At 32.2% G+C, this 23751-nt stretch overlaps 2 protein-coding genes across 3 annotated transcripts; one reads left to right on the forward strand and one right to left on the reverse strand.

Moving 5' to 3' along the window:
• The first annotated feature begins 16542 nt into the window (after positions 1-16542).
• LOC134280715 (uncharacterized) lies at positions 16543-17910 on the forward strand. The gene is made up of 2 exons (XM_062763160.1): positions 16543-17131; positions 17414-17910. Exons 1-2 carry the CDS (start codon positions 16876-16878, stop codon positions 17872-17874), a joined length of 717 nt encoding a protein of 238 aa, XP_062619144.1. The 5' UTR covers positions 16543-16875; the 3' UTR covers positions 17875-17910.
• A 2135-nt stretch (positions 17911-20045) lies between these two features.
• Positions 20046-23464, reverse strand: LOC134280716 (stress response protein NhaX-like). 2 transcript variants are annotated; one of them, XM_062763162.1, is made up of 5 exons: positions 23264-23464; positions 22181-22355; positions 21496-21591; positions 20954-21063; positions 20046-20496 (listed from the first exon to the last, which is right to left on the reverse strand). In XM_062763162.1, exons 2-5 carry the CDS (start codon positions 22257-22259, stop codon positions 20287-20289), a joined length of 495 nt encoding a protein of 164 aa, XP_062619146.1. In that variant the 5' UTR covers positions 22260-22355; positions 23264-23464; the 3' UTR covers positions 20046-20286. The 2 variants fall into 2 exon arrangements, with proteins under 2 accessions (XP_062619146.1, XP_062619145.1); XM_062763161.1 differs by having other exon boundaries at positions 23246-23464.
• Positions 23465-23751: the final 287 nt, after the last annotated feature.

Genomic DNA, 23751 nt, shown 5'->3' on the forward strand with positions numbered 1-23751 from the left:
AATTCTAAAATAAACTATATATTAGGCCTTTCTAGTAGGGTCTTAATTACCATTAATTATATCAAAGAAAAATATTGAAAAACAAAAAAAGTTGAAAAAGTGTACATTTTGAATTCACTTCCTGTAGCGACCGGAAGTACTTACGACGCAAACGAAGTCAAAATTGCACATCTATAACTCATGGTCTATCATCTCTAACAAGTCTCCAGTTAATATCTTTAGCCGTTTTCGAGAACACTCGAAGACAAAATTGCATTTTAAAATCAGGAAATTGCCCATAACTTGGCACTGGTACCGAATTTTCCAACAAACGGAATTTTATATAAAATTCATATAATGACCTATAATTCCTGAAATTTTCATTGAAATCCACCGAATAGTTTACGAGAAATCGCCTGCACAAAATTTTGTCTAAAAAAAAAAGAATAATAATAATAACTAGAAACGATCTCGTTGCGAGCAACGAGAGGTCTTCCGTCCGATTCTGAAATAAAAAACGAAAAATCTAGCTGAAAAAGTCGTAAAAAAATATCGGTCACACGGGGGATCGAACCCGGGTCGCCCGCGTGAAAATCCAACGCGCTAACCATTACGCTATCGGGAACACCGCTTCAAATTTTTAAATGCGAATTTCTCAAGATTGGCTTTTTTAATTCTAAAACAAATTACACATTTCGCATTCATTTAAGAGTCTCTATTAACCCTATAAAAATCACAGAAATAATGAAAAACAAAAATGAAAAACAAAAAAGTTGAAAATTTTGATTTTTTTAATTCGCTTCCGGTAGAGACCGGAAGTATTGACGACACATGAAAAGGACATTCCGCAAATCTAGAAGTCATGCCCTATGTTCTCTAACAAGTCTCCAGTTCATATCATTAGTAGTTCTTTAGATCTCGAACTGACAAAATTTCATTTTAAAATCAGAAAAATGGCCATAACTTGGAACCGGAAGCGACTTGTTCCCAAATTTTACCAAAATTATCAATGGCATATAAGAACGCATTATCCCTGAAAGTTCGATGAAAAACCGATGAATAGTTTTTGAGATATCGCGTGCACAAAATTTGTCTAAAAAATAAGAATAATAACTAGATGCTTTCTTGTTGCTGGTGCAACAAGCAGGTCTTCCGACCGATTTTCGTTAGAATTCTATGCTGCGTCATCCCACAAAATTTCAGAATGTATTTTTTTCATTTACGTTCATTTACAGCAGCCTCTTAACATATCTCATAATTATTACAGGTATTCCTCAAAATATCTCAAAAATAGCTTTTAAAAATCGGCAAAATATTCCATACATGTTAAAAAAGAGAGAAAAGTTATTTGCAACTGAAAAAAGACAGAAACAAAGAAAAAAAAATTTCAACGCCCACAGCGGGATTCGAACCCCCGACAGTGGGACAAAGCTTGGTTTGGTCATATCTTTTCAATAGATGCACGCATCAAGATACTAAATACATATTTAGAATTCTCATAATACACACTATAATCCCTGTAAATACTAAAGAAAAATATTGAAAAACAAAAAAATTGAGAAATGTGACTTTTTGAATTCACTTCCGTTTACGACCGGAAGTACCGACGACGAAAAATAAAGGTCGTTGCCCATAATGGAGTTCGACGTTCTATCACCTCAGTGAGTTTCACTTTCATATCTTTAGCCGTTCTCGAGAAAACTGCTGGACAAAATGCCCTTTAAAAAATACAAAAATCCCCCAAAATCGCGAACGGAAGTGAATTTCGAAAAAATGAAAAACACGTCTGGAGATATTCTCATGATGCATCTTCCCTGAGAAAATCTTTGAAATCTTTCCACGCATAGCTGAGATATCGGCTGTACTATGAAAAAAGAATAATAATAATAACTAGAGCCGAGCTCGTTGCAAAGCAACGAGAAGGTCTTCCGTCCGGTTTTGACCGGAAGTACCGGAAGTGACGTCAACAAAGAAAGCAATGAGCTCAGTAGTCTCCAGTTACTTTATAATTTCAATTTTGCATCAAAAGAAGCTATTTCTGGCGACTTCCGGTTTGACCGGAAGTGACGTCGACGGACGGAAAATTACGTTTTAAACTTCCAGTGACATTTGTAAACCCCAAACCTGTCAAAAACGGCAAAAATATTCAATTTTGGAACACTTCCGGTTTGACCGGAAGTGACGTCGCTGGACGTATTTTGACGACACCATTAGATAAAGCTTGACATTTTGAACAACTTTGCTTCTTTGATGTATTACAAATTCTCAATACTTTTTGAGATATAAAGAAAAATCGTTCGGCCCCTCTGAGCCCCTAATTTTAGGGGCTAGCCCTTTTTCCGAGATATTATTTGAAAGATCTTGGAATTCTACACTTCTTTTGTTCTATATGTTTTCACAAAATATTTCCAGGTAAAAAGATATCGTAGAAAAAGTGTTAAAAATTTTGAAATTCGCGATACGACTGTTTCGGGCCATAGCGAGCGCCGACGTGCGGCACTTCCGATTAAAATGAAATACGTTATACATATCTACAGACTTTGGTCTATCAGACCTGAAAGTTTCATGCTTCTATATTGAGCCATTATTGAGAAAGTCTGCGGACAAACTGACCTTTCAAAAATCATAAAATCGGCAATATCTTCAAACCGGAAGTGACGTCATCAAATCAGAAAAAAATGTATAAGGTTCAAGTAATGTAAAATAAGTCCTGAAAGTTTCATGGAAATCCATCGAGCCGTTTTTGAGAAATCGCGTGCACAAAATCGGTAAGAAAAAAAAGAATAATAAAAGTGGAAAAGAAACCTAAGAATAACAAGAAGGTCTTCCGCTGAAGACGGAAGACCTTAAAAACAGAAGGAAAACAATAAGGTCTTCCGAAGGAAGTCGGAAGACCTTAATAACTAGATGCGTTCTTGTTGCTGGAGCAACAAGCAGGTCATCGGACCGACTTTTCTTTAGAGTTCTATGCTGCGTCATCCTATGAAATAGATTTCAGAATGTATTTTTTGCTTACGTTTATTCACAACAGTCTCTCAACATACATCATGATAATTACAGGTATTCCTCAAATATCTCAAAAAATAGCTTTTAAAAATCGGCAAAATATTCCATACGTGATACAAAAGATATAAAAGTCATTTGAAACTGAAAAAAGACAGAAACAAGGAAAAAAAAATTCAAGGCCCACAGCGGGATTCGAACCCTCGACGGTAGGAGAAAGTTTGGTTTGGTTATATCTTTTCAATATATGCACGCATCAAGATACTAAACACATATTTAGAATTCTCATAAGACACACTATTAACCCTGTAAATTCTAAAGAAAAATATTGAAAAACAAAAAAGTTGAAAAATGGGACTTTTTGAATTCACTTCCGTTTGCGACCGGAAGTGCCGACGATGAAAATAAAGGCCGTTCCCCATAATGGAGTTTGATGTTCTATCACCTCAGTGAGTTTCACTTTCATATCTTTAGCCGTTCTCGAGAAAACTGCTGGACAAAATGCCTTTTAAAAACAAAAATCCCCAAAAATCGCGAACGAAGGTGAATTTTGAAAAAATAAAAAACACGTCTGGAGATATTTTTATGATGCATCATCCCTGTAAAAATCTTACAAATCCGTCCACGCACAGCTGAGATATCGCCCTAACTATGAAAAAAAGAATAATAATAATACTAATAATAATAATAAAAAACAGACGAATAACAATAAGGTCTTCCGAAGGAAGTCGGAAGACCTTAATAATAAGAAGAAACAGTAGAATCACTATAAGGTCTTCCGTGAAGACGGAAGACCTTAATAAGAAACAATACAATCACTATAAGGTCTTCCGTGAAGACGGAAGACCTTAATAATAAGAAACAGTAGAATCACTATAAGGTCTTCCGTGAAGACGGAAGACCTTAATTAGACAAAAATTGACCATTTACCTATGATTTTACAAAATGTTGTTTTTAATGAAATATATAGAGAAAAAATAAAATTATCTTCACTTTTACCACGCCACTGTAGCTTTATTTACCTACCTGAGGTAGCTTTATTTACTAATTTAGCTACCAAACCAAACTTTTTTTTCTGAAATTAACATTTTTCCCAGGATTTGCACACAAAGTTGCACATCTAATGCTGTGATAATTTTCAACATTAAACTCATCTGATTTGAAAACAATTTATGAAAAATAAATCTTGAGGATTTTTTTTCTGCGCAATTGCAGTGAAAGTTTTGGGGTACAGTAAAACTCGGTTATAACGAAGTCACAGGGACCTATGAAATTAATTCGCTATATCCGTAATTCGTTATAACCGTATAAGAAATTCATTACATTTATATAGCTGGGGATTCAAGATGACTTCGCTATAGCCGTAAATTCGCAGTAACCGTGTTCGTACTAAACGAGTTTTGCTGTATATACAATAGTTATTTATGACCAAACATTTATTTCTTGAATGCATCCAATAACAAAGAAGACCAGTTCTGGTTAACATGATAATGGATTGGTAACTATATATATTTATATATCAACACAATCTTAAAATGCTTAAGTGATCATACTTGACCATGCCTCACCATACACAAAGGGGTGGGTTACTCAAACATTAATAGAAATGCATGCATCTTTTACTTAAAAATATCCATCAATTTATAATTTATCTTTGTTTTAAATTGTGTTTTTAAACATACCTTAGTAGAACTAGCCATTTAATTGCAACTTTTTGTCTTTATTAAATGAAAAGGGAATTTGTGAAAATTTGAATTGAAAAAGCTAAATAAAGATACCCGAGGTAGGTAAATAAAGCTATTGTAGGTAATTCTAGCTAAATCTAGTGATTATACTGAACCAAGTAAATGAAAAAAAAAACTTTTATTTTTGAGTATCATCATGTGTTGGGCAGGAATGAATATTAAGAATGCTTTAAATTATGTGATGCTATGACAAATACACATCAGAGAGTAACACAATAAGTACTAGATCTATAGTATAATCTATTTGTGTCTTGGGGCAAGTGGCATCTAAGGTCATCAATGTATGTCATCTGAGAAGTAGTTCACTGTGACCTACTTTTGAAATTTTTTAATTTTAGAAATATTTTAGGTATTAATTGGCTTAAAATCGTTAAATGTAGTTTGTGTATCTTGGATTCTCAGATAATGGCGAGTGATAAGTTAGTCAGCATGACCTACTGTCATGTACTAATTGGCTTAGAGTCATTCCAGATCTTGGGTTCTTAGTGAGTTTCATTTAAAATGTAGGTCATTATGACCTACCTTTAGACTTTCGAGGCTTTATCTATATATACAGGATATTTAGGAGGCTTCAAATAGAGATGATAGGGTGTACAATATATCAGAAGAGCAATTCAAGTCCCTTGGTCCTATTGTTTTTCTATAACATTCATTGATTGACTTGTATTGTGAATTAGGTATGGAAAGAAATTGAAACCTAAATACAATTCAAGTATCATGGTACATCATTGTATAAGTTTAATGTTATTGAACAAATGACTTATACAAAAGGTAATTACAGGATTTTTTTCTTATTAAGTGCTAAGACGTGGGATATTTAATCCTAACTTCAAGATGTGGGATATTTAATCCCATATTCTGCATTTAGTGGGTGTTTTTGTCCTGTGGGAGAAATAATCCCATTTTTGCATCAACCGTAGGATTTTTTGTCCCACACGGGACAAATTATCCCATAGTATTATTTCTCCCGTGGGATTTTGGTGGGATTTCAGGTGGGATGAAAAATCCCCCCATTCTCCCATGGGATTTTTAGTTTTGAGAGAAGTTTATAAGAAAACTACAACATTGTGGAAGTTGAAATTGATATGTTGAGATGAGAATAAAAAAATCCCACCAAACTTCAGGAAAATTTTTAAATTATGTCTTTTCGAAAGGGTACCTAAAAGTCCGGACTTTGTCGTGTCCGGACTTAAATGTCGCACTGTTTTAACAAATATTACGCTCTTTGGAAATTAAAATGTTTACGTGTATGAATACATTGTAATAATGCAAAAATATTTTGATGAAATAAATTATATAGATATTTAGATATGCGAAGGGTAAACAGGAAGAAAGCATAATACTTAGTTTTACCATGAAATAATGGAGAGGTGTATATAGAATATATATGTGTATATTTCCACAGCATGATTAATAGTTTTTTTTTTAGCAATCATTGTTAGTTTATTAGATCAAACTGTATCTCAAAATAACCTGTAGTTGTTACTTCTGAAAAGAAACAACGAAAATGAGTTTTCAAGGTAACAATGCACTCAATGATATTTCAAACATGACTTTTCAGTTTGAAAGCATTTAAAATTGGACCTGCATAAATGGGATACTTCCTAGTTTGTCTCTACTGCACACAAAGGCTGACTTTCAAAAACATGCGGCTAACCTTTCTCTTAATTATGCACTTACTCACACAATGGAATATGTCAAATTCAGTATCAAATGGTCTTCAAATATTATAGAATTCAGTATCAAATGGATGAGACAATATAGAATGTCTAAATAAATTCCTTCTGTCGGAGAAAAAGGGGATTTTTGAGATGAATCTGAGAATGTGTGAAAATACTTCGGCGGCTGTTTTAAAGTTCTTCACTTTTTTTCATATCTTCATTTTATGAACAGGATATTGTTACTTTAGTATAAGTAGATTCCCATAGTTTTTTTAAAAGTGCATTTTTGCATATTTGAAGTTAATATTTTTTGTATAATAACAAGACTTATATATTGTAATAGCATTTCACACGAAAAAATATTAAAAATCTTATTTCATATAGATATTGAAGTTTTAAATTTTTGGATAGGTTTGATTAACAAATACTTGCACTTTCACAAATTTCAATTTCATTTATTATTACTCAGGGAAAGAGACAATCTTGTTGTGTATTAATGAAAAAAATTCAATGAAAATATTGAAACTTTAATCCCGAAAATTATCATATTCCGTGTAAAAATGCTCGAAAGTAAAACACCTTCACAAGTTTTCCGCGCTTAGTATTATGTACAGACACTATAAGACAGACGCGCGAGATTTACATGCATATTAGACCTTGTTAGCCCCTGACCTATCGCTTGCCGAAATTTACAATCCGGTAGAATGATTAAGAAATCAGCTCAACTGTCTTTCAAAGATTAGAGAACAAATAGAAATGGAAATATTAAGATTGTAACGTAATGTACTAAGTCTTAACAATTTGCGTTTGATTGGAACACGAAAATCTGCTTGGTTAGAAAGTTATGACACAATTACAATTTTTTAATCAAAGATTGTGCAGGATTTTCATCTTTTTAGAAGAAAATATTTGTTAAATAATGATGGTGTTGGATAGGAAAATGCTACATTATTTCCTTACTTGGAACTTAAAGAATTTAATATTTTTAAATATCATTGAATAGTTTGTCTTTAAATGGACGCATTTATATGGAACGCCGTCACTGCCTTATAGCAGAACACTACTATTGCATTGTGTCAACCTTCCATTACATTATGTCAACTCTTTATGACATTAACCCACACTACTATTGCATTGTGTCAACCTTCCATTACATTATGTCAATTCTTTATGACATTAACCCACACTACTATTGCATTGTGTCAACCTTCCATTACATTATGTCAATTCTTTATGACATTAATCCACACTACTATAGCATTGTGTCAACCTTCCATTACATTATGTCAACTCTTTATAACATTAACCCACACTACTATTGCATCGTGTTAACTTTCCTTTACATTATGTCAACTCTTCATGACATTTACACATACTACAATTTTATTTCGTCAACTTGCATTTCGTTCTGTTTACTTTTCATGACAATCTTAGTTTTTATTAACTGATGTGAAAAGCTCATACCATACTGTGCGCACTCTTCTACATTATGTCGATTCACTATTACGTTATGCGAACACGGGTATCCTCGGCCTTTATATGAGCATAACGTATTTTCCGCGTTCCGCAAGCACTAAAAATGGCGGGAGAGAAAACTGTCGTAGAAGAGATTCTCAGCGATTTCGGAATGACATCTTTAAATGAAAACTTTAAGCGACAAATGATTGACAATCTTGAAACATGCAAAGCCTTCACACTGCGACTGTGAATTAAAGTCACGTCGAAATTCAATGGTGTTTACTTGTATCTGATAATTAAATAAATCAAATATTATGAGTCGTGCAGCAATCATTTTTTTTTCTTTTTATTTTGAACTGTTACAATTCTGGCCCTGGAATGATTAAAAAAAAATTACTAACTCCAGTGACGAAGCATCTTTTTTTGAAAGAGGAGGTCAGCCAGACAAAAAAAATTACCCAAAAAACCTGACAAGCCAAGAAAAAAAGTCCAAGCCCGAAAATCCTATTTCGGGGAGAGGGGTCCAACTTCAATCAGTCCCATTTTTTCCCAGATATATTACATTACCCTTAGTGGACTATACTTCAACAAGAAGTGGGGGTGGGGGGCTGTACAGTTTCAATGAACATTACATTTTCTATAGTAAAGTTATGTCTGGGAAAAGAGGGAGGGTGGTGATATTATGTGCCTGTAAATTATCCTAATCAATCAGGACCCCCCCCCCCTTCTTACCAGTCATTAAAACACGGTCGTCAACATTCATTATATACTAGATACACAGCTTTGAGATAATGTAAATGTATTTTAACATCAGGTAATGAACTTTTGGAATCAACATGTAAAAGAGTTAGCACAATATAAAGATATTTTTAAATCACATAAGAAAGAGTTGACATAACGTAATTATATATATCCACATCACGGAATGGAGTTTTGACATAATGTAATAAAGTATTGATATAATATAAAGATATGTTCACATTATGTTATACACTTTTTACACCACGTAATAAAGCGCTGACAAAAAGGTAAGATGTGTTCACCTCACATCATGATGCCCTCGCCGTAAAATAAAGATAAATCCATATCACGTAATAATGCTTTGATATAATAGAAATATACACTCTCAAAAAGGAATGGGCTTTTGACTTCATGTAATGATAAGTTTAATTACTTGACGTAATGCAATTTTGACCTCACATATTAAAGAAATGAAATGATGTAAAGAAACATTCATTTCACGTAATAAAGTTTTAACACAATGTAAACACATTATCACTTCACATAATGAATTTTTTACTTCAAGTTATGAAGTGCTGACATAATGAAAGGATGTATTTACTTCATGTAATGCAGCATTGACATCATGTTAAGATATATTCACATCATCTCATAAAAAATGGACATAACGTAAAGATATGTTCACATCACGTAATTATAAACTGACATAATAAATGCATAGTTGTATGCTATAAGGCAGTGATGGCGTTCCATACATCTAAATAGTGAAGCATTTAAACTATGCCGAATGCTATATAAATGTAATTTGCAAGTCAGTCAACACTTCCTTATAGATTTCTGTTGTATTGAAATGGAGTTCAAAACATTTTTTTTGTGTATTTATCTGGCGATGCATTTCATGTACAGTGGATATGGCCAGATTTTATATAGAAGTAGAGAGAGAGTTATGGATTTTCAGCAATTATCAAAAAATGCTGTTTTGGCGTCAAAAAATATGGAAAGTTGTGAAAAAAAATCAAGACGGCTTCAAGGAACTTCAACTATAACCCTGGATGTTCTTCAATCAGTGTTATCATATCTTCATTCCTTGAACACCTCGTTGTTTGGTAAGTTTAGAATAACTAAGATCACTCAGATATTTTTTTAACAACACGAATACTTTTCATTGATTCTTCTAATTAAATGGAAAACTTATTTGCACTTTAATTAGATTTAGTTTGTTATTACAGTGATTACGTTTTAAAATAGGATAAATTCATAATATGAAATTATATTTAATTTGTACATCTACAAAGTGATTTAATTAAGACCACAATACAGTAACCTGACCCAAATTTTTTTCTTTGGGTGTTTTAAATAAAGTGTAACTCTGTATACTTGAAGCATTATTTTTTTAAAATATTCCACTCATTTTGTGTCAAATTATCGGTAAAATAATGTTTGCTTATATTTATTAAGGCTTTTAAATGTATGCCAGAAAATAGATATTAAATTAAATAGAAAATCGCTCAACCATAACTCTGGTGCAATACCCATTAGTTTTATTCTGTGAAATACTGTGTAAAATAATTTTAATTATGGGATAAATGTTGTTGGGCACAGACTATGTACAATTTTGATGAATCGTTGGGACGAGATTTTGTTGGAAACTTGAAATGTATATTCAAGGGATTCAATGTTTAAATAATTAACAAAAAAGTGCGTGGGCATGTAAATTCGTGCATAAGAATGACCCACACATTCCAAGAACATAGAACAGTCCACGGCATCCAGTAGAAATTTAAACAGATATTAACCATATAAGATTCCAATGAACTATTCAGAAGTCAAATGATGCCTTATCAATGCACAGTGATATACCAGAATGATATTAATAGCTGGAAGGAAGACACCTATTATAGTATTAAAATTTTAAAGATCATCTATAAAACGGACGTCTTCAAGACTTCCTAATTGTTCGAGATCTATTCAGTCAACTGAATATTCGGATTTCAAACTGTTAAACCTGCAATACCAGAATTACAGGAATTATAGAAACAATTGCATGCAATAGTTATATAGAGGCAGGTCTCAAATTCAAGCGAACAGGACACATTTCACAATAAGATATCGTTTTGACTAATAACACAAAATTAACTGCCTTACTGTGTTAAAATGAATAATTGTCAGTTGAAATGGATCGATGATTCGACTTTTATATCCGACTTAAAAAAAAAAAAAAAAAAGATACTGCTGAAGTAATTTAATCTGGTCTATATTTGAAAAATCGGTGGCTGTAAATGCGGAAGCTGGGCAGGCACATTGGAAATTGATATCTAAATCATATTCTGAAAATACACACCCTTAGCCCTCCTCCCTATTAATAATTGCGGGGATAAATCGTCCTTTAATTTGATATTATGGGTTGGTAAATGGCAATTGTGAATTAAATATTGCTTAAAATTGCATTGAATTTTATTGGGATTCATAATTAAAAATAATATATAAAGCTAATGACCGTACTATATGTTAAACTAGTTATAATTTCAAATTAACATAATTTTGATGGATCCTAGATGTGCTTTTAAAACCCCTTCTATACCGGGAAGTCCTGCATACGATGAAATAATATGTGTTAACTGCAGTCAAAAATGAGTGAGTTTAAGATTTCAATTATAGTGTATAAATAATGAAGCGAATAAATCATCTTTTTTTGGCGTCTCATTTTTCAAAAAAAAAATCTTGGACATATTTTCATTGTTATTTTAGAAACAGATTTTCAGCTTGTAAGAATTTATGCCCGGGATTAGCTTATGCCATTTCATGGGGTTAATTCAACTTTTCCAATGCCAAGCAGAGTTTTGCAGAGATAAAAATGAAAATATGATTTCTTTCGTTTGAGGAACAAATAAGACAGAAATCATTTTCTGCTTGGTGTTATACTGAATTACTTGTTCGAAATTACCGGGTTTTCATTAGAATACCTGCTTTATAACATTTGGTTCCTTGGAACAGGTCTCGTTAGCAAGGTTATATAAGAGGTGAATACTTGTTTAAATGCAAGTATAGGACGACATGTAGGGAACAATAAATTAAGTTTAAATATTTATTTATATTTGTTCAATCCAACATTATGATGTATATGTATAGAATTATTAATTTTCGTATTTTACATGTTATATGTACATTATACAATAAAGCTGCTACGTGTCGTTGCTATGTTGTATAATATTCACATTGTATAATTTTTATTTGTATACTACAATTTTTATTTATATTCTATAATTTCCCATTTGCATTGTAGAGCTCCGCGCACTTTTTGGCTCACATGTTTTTTTTTTTTTAACACAAATTAAGGTCACATTCTAATAATGCGATATTATGTATATCTGGAGTCAACAAAATATATTTTAAAAGTTATTGTTTACCATTTCGATTAGTATATCGATTTAATCGATTAATCGGTACATCATTACTACGTGTTCTGTCCACCAGCTGTGTAAAGGATTTCCTTCCTTAGGAATACTTTCCTCATTTCTGTAACTGGACGCTTCATCAGTAACCATATCTTGCAATTTTTTTTAGCTTTTCCCAGTTTTTCAGAGAAAACATTAGCAAACAGATTTTTATATATACTAGTAGTACTATGAGAATTGGATCCAGTGCTCAGAGTACTAGCTGAGCTGCAGGATGGACCAACTTCATCAACAGGGCTCTGAGTGTGTCTATTCTTAGCTTATCCTGAGTGCCCTCTGGATCAGTTTGGTTACGATCTATAATGAAATGCATATGAAATGAAATCATAAATGATTAAAGTAATTTAAAAATTATTTTTGTTTTTTATTCAAAATTCCATATTTAATATTTTATAGAATTATATTATATTTTGTAAAACATAACAAAAACGAGGGCTCTCGCTGTCGTCATTAGACATCACGCATTTGTGTGCTACGTAGAATATGTACATTGCAGAAAATAATTTCTAATTTTACATCATATGTAAAATTAGAAATTACTTCTGCAATGTACAGTATCCTATGTAGCACATAAATTACTGTGAGTAATAATCGGTTTTGATTTTCGAATGCGTTATACCTTTTTCCCCGAGTATATAATCACTTTGTGGGTCAAGGTGCTAAAGATGGTATTTCTTTTGTCTATTGCCGGGAAACACATTTAAACCGTGGACTCAGGACTTCCTTAATAATAAGAAAATCCTCAGTCTGTGGATCTGTGTTCCTTTTCTGTAAGTTGAAGAGAATGTCCTGCTTCATTGAACGAATAAGATTTTTGTTTTGATGTGAAAGGGTAAGTGATGAAATAATCTTCAATTTCACTGGATAGATCAGATACACAATGGGTAATGTCATTCAGGGGCTACAAAATCACCACTAGGTTTTTTGGTTGGAAATTTCATTTTCACTTAAAGTCCCAACATCCTTCAGCTTCTTCCTAACATGGTTCTAAAATGTTGCTACAGGCCAGCTGCTGTTCTAAATATCTTGAAATCATGTCAAAATTGCTATTTCACCTTGTGGCATCATCCATTACAGGTATTCGTTTGTGTTCTTGTTGCTGCGATAGTTTTGGCTTATTTATGAGAGTCCTTTTAGCAACTAAATCGAATCAGATAACACTTCACCTATGTTCAATGACTTGTAGAATTAATTTTTGTTTCATAAAAGTTCAACACCCCCTCAAAGAAAAAACACATTTAGCAAGTAAGCATAGGTACTCATTTTACCATTTAAGGTCATACGAGACGTTCCTCAAAGTCTGTTTTGTATATCTTCGTAATGTTTGAAAAATATTCAAAATTATAATGACATTCTGATTTCGAAACCAGTTTCTAAACGTTTTTAAAAATCCAAACACTTAAACATTTAATATTGGAAAATTAATTTTCTTCCCCAAAGGATTATATAAGAAAAACTACTCCTGGTATCTTGCAAAATTGCATGGTAAGGTACCTCAATTTTTTGTGAGTAAACATGTTTAAGTAGCAATTCTTCAATGACAAACTCCTAGAAAAATTATATATTATTAAGGAACGTCTCGTCTGTCCTTAAGAATAAGTCGACGAGTTCCGAATACCCTAGCAGTTCCCATTCAATTCGACCCTAAATTTAAAAAAAGAATGTGCCCCACACATTATCCATTGGCATGCCTGAGAAAGATTAAAATATTTGGTAATCAGTAAGTTACAGCTCAACGCACTTTTTAAGCTCACATGGTTTTTCACAGAAATTAAGGTCACATTGTTTTTGCAATAAAATGAACATTAATGACCATAGCTCTAATAGATATATAATATCTCATGTTAAAGGTACATATTTTCTAGATTAATTATCTTAAAGTTTTATAGTCGATGGTTTAAATGGCACTTCATTAATTTTATAAATGATAGAATGTTACATCTGTATGATTTTACCGTAGGTATCTACATATTAAAATTATCCATCTTTCTTTGATACTTTTAAGCTAAATTTTTCAAATTGACATCTTAAAGATGAGTATTTTTCGAAGTACTTTGCACATTTTCCATACTCGTCGTGGTTTTGTCGAAATGAAGCGCCGAAAAAATGACAATGCTGCATAAAGAAATCATGCCAAAAGACAGAATAAAAAAAATATTGTTCATCTTTTGAAATAGTTAATTGTTACCCTTGAAAACAAAATTCTTTTACATTTACGGTCCTAAACTTTAGAATGTTGCTGTCGGAATTATCTTTGATGATGCTAGATTCAAAAAGTCATCCTAACAAAATACCGGCTTTTTAACATAAAAAGCAGTAGAACAAATGAAAAATACTATTATCATATTGCGCTTTACAGATTCATGGTATTGTACAGAAAAACAAAAGGTACATCATCTGCAATGTTTTTGAGTCAAATGAATGCAAGGCAAAGAACTGCTTTATAAATAACGGGTACGTAGATGGCTACATGGACATTAATATTTGACGAGAAACCACGAAAAACCATTTGGGAACTATCAGAATCCATCACAAAAGAGTATATCAAAATCCTACAAATAGTAATCTGTGAATTATGTTTGAAGTTAGTTAAATAAGCATAAAAGTAAGTTAGAAATCACTTTCAAAATATATTTTGTTGCCTCGTTACATAAAACAATGCGACGTTAATTTGAGCGTAAAAAGTGCGTTGAGCTGTATTTATATATCCAATCGATGGATAAAGAGAAACTAGATGTACCGCGAACACTGAGCCCACTTTAATTATACCCCAGGCCTCCTTTATGATTATTATGACAAAGTCCGTGTTTTGCGCAGGGCAACCCAAAATAATTGTTAGATCAAAAAGTTAAAAAAGGAGGTGAACAATGGCATTGTTTGTGTGATTAAGAATCTGTGAAAGTATCACTATTTTTTTCAGTGGTATAAGAGTTGCAGATAAGAGATGCCGATTGGGTTTACCTTCAATATTAGAAAGAATGGTAGTATCCGTGTTATGCTTATGGAGCCCAAATTATGTGTCAGATCAAAGAAATAAATTAAAGGTGTTCTTTGGCACTATTTAAAAAGATTCTGTGAAATTCTCATTAAATTCTGTGAAGCTTTATTAAATTTCATTCAGTGGTAGAAAAGGAGTTGCGAATAAGAAATGGACACCCCAATCAAAGCATATCAGACGAACAGATGTACAGCTAGACAGGCTGACGTACAGACAAATGGGTGGACAAACATCCCATCTCTATATATCCCCCTGCTTTTCAAAAGAGGATATAATAAGTCTAGTTTACATTTATGAAAACAATGAATAAGGAATTTATAATATATGTTTATAATTGGTATTCAGAACTAGTAAAATGACCACACAAACATATTCCTATATCTTCCAGTGTTCAAATTATTTATTTTAGACAAGCTTATAGTATTTGTTAGAGTACATATCAAACTTACTTGTGATGCATGGAATGTTAATTGATTTGATAAATTGACGTCTCTACATAGGATTTTCTGCACACGCACACGTCAGGGTGATTCAGATTTGTTGCATTGTAAAAGTTTTGTATGTTGACTGTAGTTCATGTACGATAACGCACACAAACTAAGGGCAAAAATCCAAACTTAACGTAATTTATGCAAACACTTATGAATAAACTTTATTATCATAGAGATCAATTTATTTTTATTCCTTTAAATTAATTAATTATTAGCTCTTAAATTAATAAGTATTCTTAAGTTGTCAAAATTCGGAACTGGCGAAACAAATGTAGCAAAATTTATCCATAGAATCATCAAAAAAATTTGTGAAAATATTAATTTCTAATTTATGTCCAAGCACCTTTAAAACTATACAAATTGGAAGAAAAGCAAATATTTCCTCCTAAAAATTAGAGATGGGATCAAATGCTGAAGAGGGGTGAGCATATATCTTTGGTCTACCGGTAGGTAGCATCAGCCGGGTGGGCATTGCAATGAGAACAGAAAAATCGTAGTCAATTTGGTGTATTAAATAATGCCCTAAAAATTGGGCAGAAAGCGTATGTCAGCATCTGACTCAATCAGATTGTAATTAGAAAAATTATTTTTAAAAAATACGAATGGTTTTCAAGAAATTTAAAAAGGAAACATGCTCACTTATTTACCTTGAATTTTCATTACGTAGAAAACATGGTGAAAGACGTTTGTAAAAGGAACCCATTCCTGATCTTTGCACACCCAGTAGAATGTCAGCTCTACTACAACTGCGCAGTTAATATCAGTGATATAAGATTTCCATTTCATATGGCAGAATGTAGATATCCAGACATGTTTTCAACAAAAACTCTTCAGTGCGAAAAATATTCAGAAGTAGAATGCGGCGATCGACTTGAAATTAAAAGTGAATGTAAGACTTCCAGGACTTTCTTTCTCTCATACATATTCACATACTTAACACACTGATTAAATTGTTTCAAATGAAATTTCATTAACACATTTTATATCAACCAGGTGATTACAGAATAAATGCAAGAGGCCACTGCAGATACGGTAGTTGCGGAGCACCCTGTGAAAGATGGAAACCTACATGTGAGGGTAAATCAGATGGAATGCAAACTTGGACATATCTAGAAGGATCCCCTTATTACGTGATATGTCACCAAGAAAGAGTTATCGAGAAAGGTCTTTGTCCCTCTGATTTAATTTGGGAGACAAGTTCTTTCCCATATAATGGGAAATGTACTCCTAATTTCGAAATACCTGAACGTTCAACGAGATGTTCTGAACTTGGAGATGGAAAATACCATTTCTCTAAGTTTTATTACAATACCTTAAAATGTAGAGTATATTTTAAATGTGTAAATGGTACACGTACTGGAACGAAATGTCCGAATGACACAGTTTTTGAAGCAAAAAGTGGCGAATGCAAGAAGGGGCAAGTTGGATTGGGTAGACAATGTGAATTTTATTGTGATTCAAACAGCTACAATGTTAAAAATAATAAGAGTCTTGTTTGAAATGAAGGAATGTCCATATCCTAACTTTTTTTCAGAGGAAACACAACAATGTATTAACAAATATATTTCTTGTGGGAAAAGTAATGAAGGATCAGATGAATGTGAGTATAATAAAACATAGAGAACATACATACGATAAAAAAAAAATGGATGATAAAATATAGTGCCTGTTCAGATTTCCTTGACTGGTGTTTAAAGTAAACTTTAGAATTTATTGAGTTATGATATCACCCTGTAAATTTTAGAATGGGTCAGGTTTCATTTTCATTTATCATAGTGAGTGGAATGATAGAATACTAAAAAATATTTTTATGTTTTGTATATTTGATTGAAGTCCAAAGAAAAAAAAATTTCTAAGTGGATAGATTTTTTTTTAATTTCAGGTGCCTATTTTGAGACGAACCGCAGCCCTCATTATTTCGATAACAGCATCTACCCAAGTGGCATAAATAAATCAGATGGGTTGCATGAACATTCAATAAGAAATCTTTCACCATACTACATGATCTGTGAGAAACAACATAACGTCTGTGAAGGATATTGTCCATACGATAGTTTTTGGAAAACAGTGACTTTTCCCTTCAACGGAAAATGTACATCTCCGTTCGAAATTCCAAAACTTGAATATCCACATGGTGAGCTACCTTCTTGTGAGGGGCAATCAGACGGAAATTATCAATTTACTAACCGGCAATGCGATGCTTATTACAAATGTGAAAACGGTACAGCAACTGGAATAAAATGTCCAGAAAATACAGTTTATGATCAAAACAGCGGAATGTGCAAAAAATGGCAACTGTTCCAATTGATTTCGTTTACCAACAAAATATCGATTCTGTTATAAATGCTGAATTAGAAAGATATCATTGAACATATGGAATGTAACGCTTTAACTCATTATTTAATCCATGTTCCTCTTTTTTTTATTTTATATTATATTATATATTAGCATTATTATAGTATTATTATATATAATATATTATTTCCAATAGACAAGGAAAAATTAAAATGCCGTTTTGATTTGAAGATTTTGCGTTTGTACCAACCTTTAGAATATAGAATATTCGAGGCTTACTTTTTTGGAATGTTCTGATAATGAATAATTACAAATATGCTTAAAAATCTCAGAAATGTTATTTGTTCCTGAACGCTCCAAATTAATCTCTTTTAAACGAGATTTTTTATGAGAAAATTTTATCTATATTAAATGCACATGCATATTCCTTATCTAAAACTAAAGTTAAAATTCGTGTGCATGATAAATCCAATGAAAATTATATAACATTTGATTTGCATATATTTATTAATAATGAATGACTTTGCACATTGTCAAACACATACCTACATATAAAGAAGATTTAATTCGAGAGCTAGAGAACACCAATGTAGAAAGTTTTTTGGCAGTTTTCAAAAATCTTATTTATAAAGAATTTTAATGTATTTTAAAAAAGAAAGTTAGCAAGGTAATTGCATTCTTCACAATTAACATAATTATCAAAATTAGTTTAAGCTTTTTTAGATTCAAAATATTATTTCTTCAGTCCAAAATATTCTCAGTGACATCATTGTCTTAAAATTGGTTATATCTAGATTAGGTGCATTTTAAAACTAGTGCAAATGTTGCTTAGGTGAAGAGGAGGTGATGATATTACATGTAAAATCATTTTCCTTTCACGAAGGACGCTAAATATACCTGCAATATTGCTAAATTAAGCAAGTACAGGTATATTGAAATGTTCCTTAGAATATATTATGATACAGTACTCTAGGATACTAGTATATACTTGCCTCAGCAATTCCAAACGTTTGGACGGTATTCCACCTGATTTCCAATGTAGATCATTGAATTTAATTGCGTGGACCCTGAAGTCCACGCAGTAAATATATAAGCGAGGTTAAACAGGATGCCATGGGCAAATGTCAGACTACGCATGCGCGAGAATGCTAGAGAGTTCTCTCGTAGACAACTTGCACGTAGAATAATTCGCTCTATTCAAATTAGAATATGTCATTCATTGACAAATCTCACTTTTAAATCTGCATATCGTCTTTATATAATTATTCATTGGCAGATCCAAATTTCTCTCTTATACATATACTTTTAAAAAGTATTAATAATATATATGAGAGAAATTTATAAACAATTAAAGGCGTCGGAAGCAAATTGAAAGTGGGGCGGTTACTTGAAAGGGAGGGTGGCTAAACCAACAAAAAAGGTAAACCCCAATTTTTAATGCCTATGTCTATGTTTGCAAAAAAGCCCCCCCCCCCGGTTCTGACGCCTATGAATATACAAATTAAACATTGACAAACTTCAAAAACTAGAGCATTTAGATAAATTAACAAGTTTCATTAAAAACTTTATTAAACGACTAGTTTTCGCTTTTAAGAAAGTTGGGACAAGTTTTCACGGGCACAATACAGCTTGATAGAGGCCTGTAGCACTGGTTTTCCATGTGGGGGAAGGGGGGGGGGTCCGAAAAAAAAATATGAGTATTACATTGCTGTTCTACACGTGTACCATCAGATCTATTTCAATTTCAATTCAAATGATAGATTTATTCCGCATAAATCAAGTCCCGGTCGTTATAATTGTGTTAAATGTATCAAACTAGCCCGATTTTTTAAAATGACAAAACTAAAGGCTAATCGGAGATAAGATTTTACAATTTTGCTATGAAAGAACTATATATAAGTCAAACAAGGCAGATCATTGTAGAAAATGCGAACAAATATACATGAATAGTTACATGAATAGTTACACACTTAAATTTTACCTAAATTGAATTTCGGTTAAAAACCCATGCATATGGTATTGCAGTCCTTATTTAAAGGACAGCAACTTGTATCAAATATAATCGATGAAGAATGAGTCATTATATATTTGATATATATGTAGATTAATTTGAAGCACTGCACACAGGATAAGTGAAACTCGCAAAATAACTAAAGCAACATTTTTGTATCAACATGTTTTATATCATATGTTAAAAACAAATGAAAATGTCGAAAAATTATTTAAGATTTCTTTTTTTCTTATCTTCCATAAAATGTGTCTAGTCTGAATTGAATAATGAATTGAATAATGAAAACCTCATGCAATTTACAATAACAAATACAATGAAATTGCCAAGGAAGTCTAAATTATGTACATCTAAAAACCCCGGAGAGAGTGAATGGCAAGATAGACTTTATCTTGGCACAGGTTGTATCATTGTTTTTCTTGTATCCATCAATCTTTTATACCGTATTTCCACTACTTAATCACATGTTTGGGAGGACAAATAAGAACTGGTGCAGTGGCGTGATGAAGGACATAATCACTAACACTTCCGGTGACCGTCCGCCTCAATTTGTTTTGTCCTCGTGTTCCCATCACTATCATGTCAGCTTCTAATTCTTCCGCGATGCGAACTAGTCCCTCTCCAGGATCGTCTGCATGTACACTTCGGACCTTCCCCTCAATCTGCATGAAATATTCATTATTATGTATTGTATCTCTTAGTGTATTATCATCAATATATTTAGAAGCAAATACCATGCATGATTCAATATCTACTGTGTGTATACGTAAAATGTTTGCTTTTATATAAGTAGGGTGGATAACACATACATGCATCATTACCTATTTTCTATAATCAAAATTGTAATAATTCATTACTTAATGAACAAAAATGCTTTCATTAAAAGAACGTTATGAAGCAGTGGCGGATCCAGGAATTTTGAAAAGGGGGGGCCGACCAGTTTGAGGTCAGGGTAGGGGCCCACAGCCACACCAAAGAAACATTGATTTATCAAATATTGTGTATTTTTTGGACTCGAAAAGGGGGGGGGCCGGGCCGGGCCCCCTGGCCCCCCCCCCTCTAAATCCGCCAGAACTACGGTGTCCTGCAGTTGTTAATAAGCAGCGATCGATTACTTACACAAAATGACTTCATCAACAGGGCTAAGTCGTAAAGCTTGTTTTCAGTATCTATTTTATGGTCAGCATATGCTTTCCTTACAGCATTTACATCCACCGCAAATGGAATGTCTGCAGTTAGAATATATTGATTTAAATATTTTCTGCTAATTAAAAGTTAAATTTATAAATCTTTATTTTCATTTTTTAACTTAAAGTTTATCAAGATGTCGAAAAAAATAGAATATTAGGAACCTATATTCTTTGCGTTTGTGATTAGGTTAGTGTGTTGTATGTGTTTCAAAATTTCCTTCAATAATCAAAGATTTTGACTTAAAAGAAGATTAATTATCATACGCATATAACTTGTAATATGAGATGATTAATTTTTAAAATGAAAATTTATTTCGGTCTGCCCATTTAACTTAAAAATTGATACTCTTTGGAAATTACTAGTATAATGGATACACTGTACATGTATCAATAATCATGCAGAAATATTTTCATAACATACATGTAAATATGTGCAAAGTAAAAATGAAGAATAAATAATAGTCGTTTTACCATGAAATAATGGAGAAGTGTATATAGAGTGGTATATTTCAACAGCATGAACCAAAGTTATCCTGTCAGATTCTTTTCGGGCCATCGTTCGGTACCCTAGAATAAACATGTATATGCATATGTTATTTATGCACACTGTAAACAGGGTAAAAGAACATCTTCTAGTAAGGAGCAGTATAAATCATAAGCAAATGTATACATCTTAAAATAAATATAAATCAAAGCAGACATTTGTCTTTACAAAAGACAAAAATTTAATAGAAATGTACATTGAAGGTGTAAGTGGTCAAGATAATATACAACAGATCAAGCTAAAAAATAAAGTATTATAATAACTTTTACTACTTTTACTACCATAAACTAATTGAATATTTATATTCAAAGTAAAAAGTTGAATTTTACTTTAAAAGGCATACAATTAATATTAAAAAAAGTTATTTTCAAAGGGTTCAAAGTTTTGAAATGGCCATGACCATCAGATCATCTTTCATAAAAATAAACCAAGGTTAATTGAGGGAAAAGAAACAAACCTGTGACACACAGTAATGTCCACATGTGCTATTGACAATTCGTGTATGATTTATTCATGATTATCGCGTGTGGTATAAATGCATGCTGTCAGAATTTTCAATCTGATTTATAAAGGATCATTTTACTCTCACCATAGTCGAGTGCCTATACGTACAATTAAATGCATTAAGCGAGGCATCACTACCGTCCATGGCTATAATCACGTTTCGTCTCTTCTTCGAAGCCGCTGCCATGATGCCTAAATTTCTTAATTTAACTTCATTCAAGAAAGCCCTGATATCTCACTCTTAAAAGACAGTCGTGTTGAAGTGATTCCTTTAAAACATGATCTGAAAAATAACAAAGTTTGCACAAAAAAATTGCTTAATGTTATGTCTTGAAAAGATATTTGTTATAATGATGAATAATATTGTTATCGTGTTCATTTATTATTGAATAGTGGTTGTTAATTACTTTTCTAATTGTGTTCTTAATAAGTTAATATGCACTGAACACTAGGAAGTGGCCCGTTTATTCCATTGATCATGTTTTATTGTCTTGTTACACATCCATTGCAAAAAACTCCTAACTCATTTAAAACGATTATTCTCGTAAGCAATGTGCGATTAAAAACTTTTATTCTTTATTTTTATTTTCTATACAGAAACAAAACATTTGTTCGGGAATATTAAAACAGTTATTGATTGAAATAGATATTATACCTCGCCCATGAGGCATTTCTACACTGGACTAATTAATCAGATATGTGGAAAGAGAAGAGGCAATGCAAAGAATCTTGTCCTAAAAGAGAACGTACTGTTTTCAATCAATATCCAGTTTGAAACAAAGCTGAACGTTCCTTAAACGTGTTAAAGAGACAAAAAATCAGATACTTTTTGCAATGCTCTTGGACATGTTTGATAAGTAGTCATATTATTTATTTAATTAACTGAACATTTTCTTTCTCAAGAAAAAAAAAATCATCAATAAGTTCAAATATATTGACTTTAGAATATTAAAAGCCTTTCATTACGTGGTTCATAAATAGTATGTTACATTAGTTAGTTTGGTAGTAATACAGTCAGGTATAATTATTGCATATCTTTTTACAAATAAACATCGCCATGTGTTTAGTCTCTTAAATGCTTTGCAAAGTAACATAGCTCAAGAAAATTGTGTGCAAGCCGCTGTCAATCTTACTAAAGATGATACAACACACTAATTAAAACATTATACTCACCCATTCACGATTACATACCGAGATCTTGATGGCTGGTGGGAGTTCCCTTATTCCATTATACACAAACACTCAGTGAATGTTATAAAACCAGTGTTCATTCTTTCGTTTCATGTTTTATGGATCAGATGTATGTGTGATCCCGTATGCTGTGAGTCAAGCACGTCACGTGAACAATATCTACTTCATCTGGAGAAATAGATCAAGAGCTGAATAGGAACAGATGTAAAAGTGTTGGCAATTACGGAGATGAGGCTGAGTTTATGCCGTCCAAATCCTCTTAATTCTCAGATATGTTCCACACTTGATATACATATACCTGTTTTGCTTACTGCAATAACTTAATCATGTTAAATTTATGGATTTACTCCGAGTTCTGTGTTTGTTATCTTCGCAATATGACTTTAATTTAGCAATCATTAATCAATCAATTAATAATGAAATACATTGTACTTCATACTTGATTTGTAAAGTAACAATATTATAATTTTGATTATGACAAGTGATTG

The sequence above is a fragment of the Saccostrea cucullata genome, unplaced genomic scaffold (genome assembly GCF_032062105.1).
Source record: "Saccostrea cucullata isolate Sc308-1 unplaced genomic scaffold, CSIRO_AGI_Scuc_v1 ctg5985, whole genome shotgun sequence".
Taxonomy (NCBI): Eukaryota; Metazoa; Mollusca; class Bivalvia; order Ostreida; family Ostreidae; genus Saccostrea; species Saccostrea cuccullata.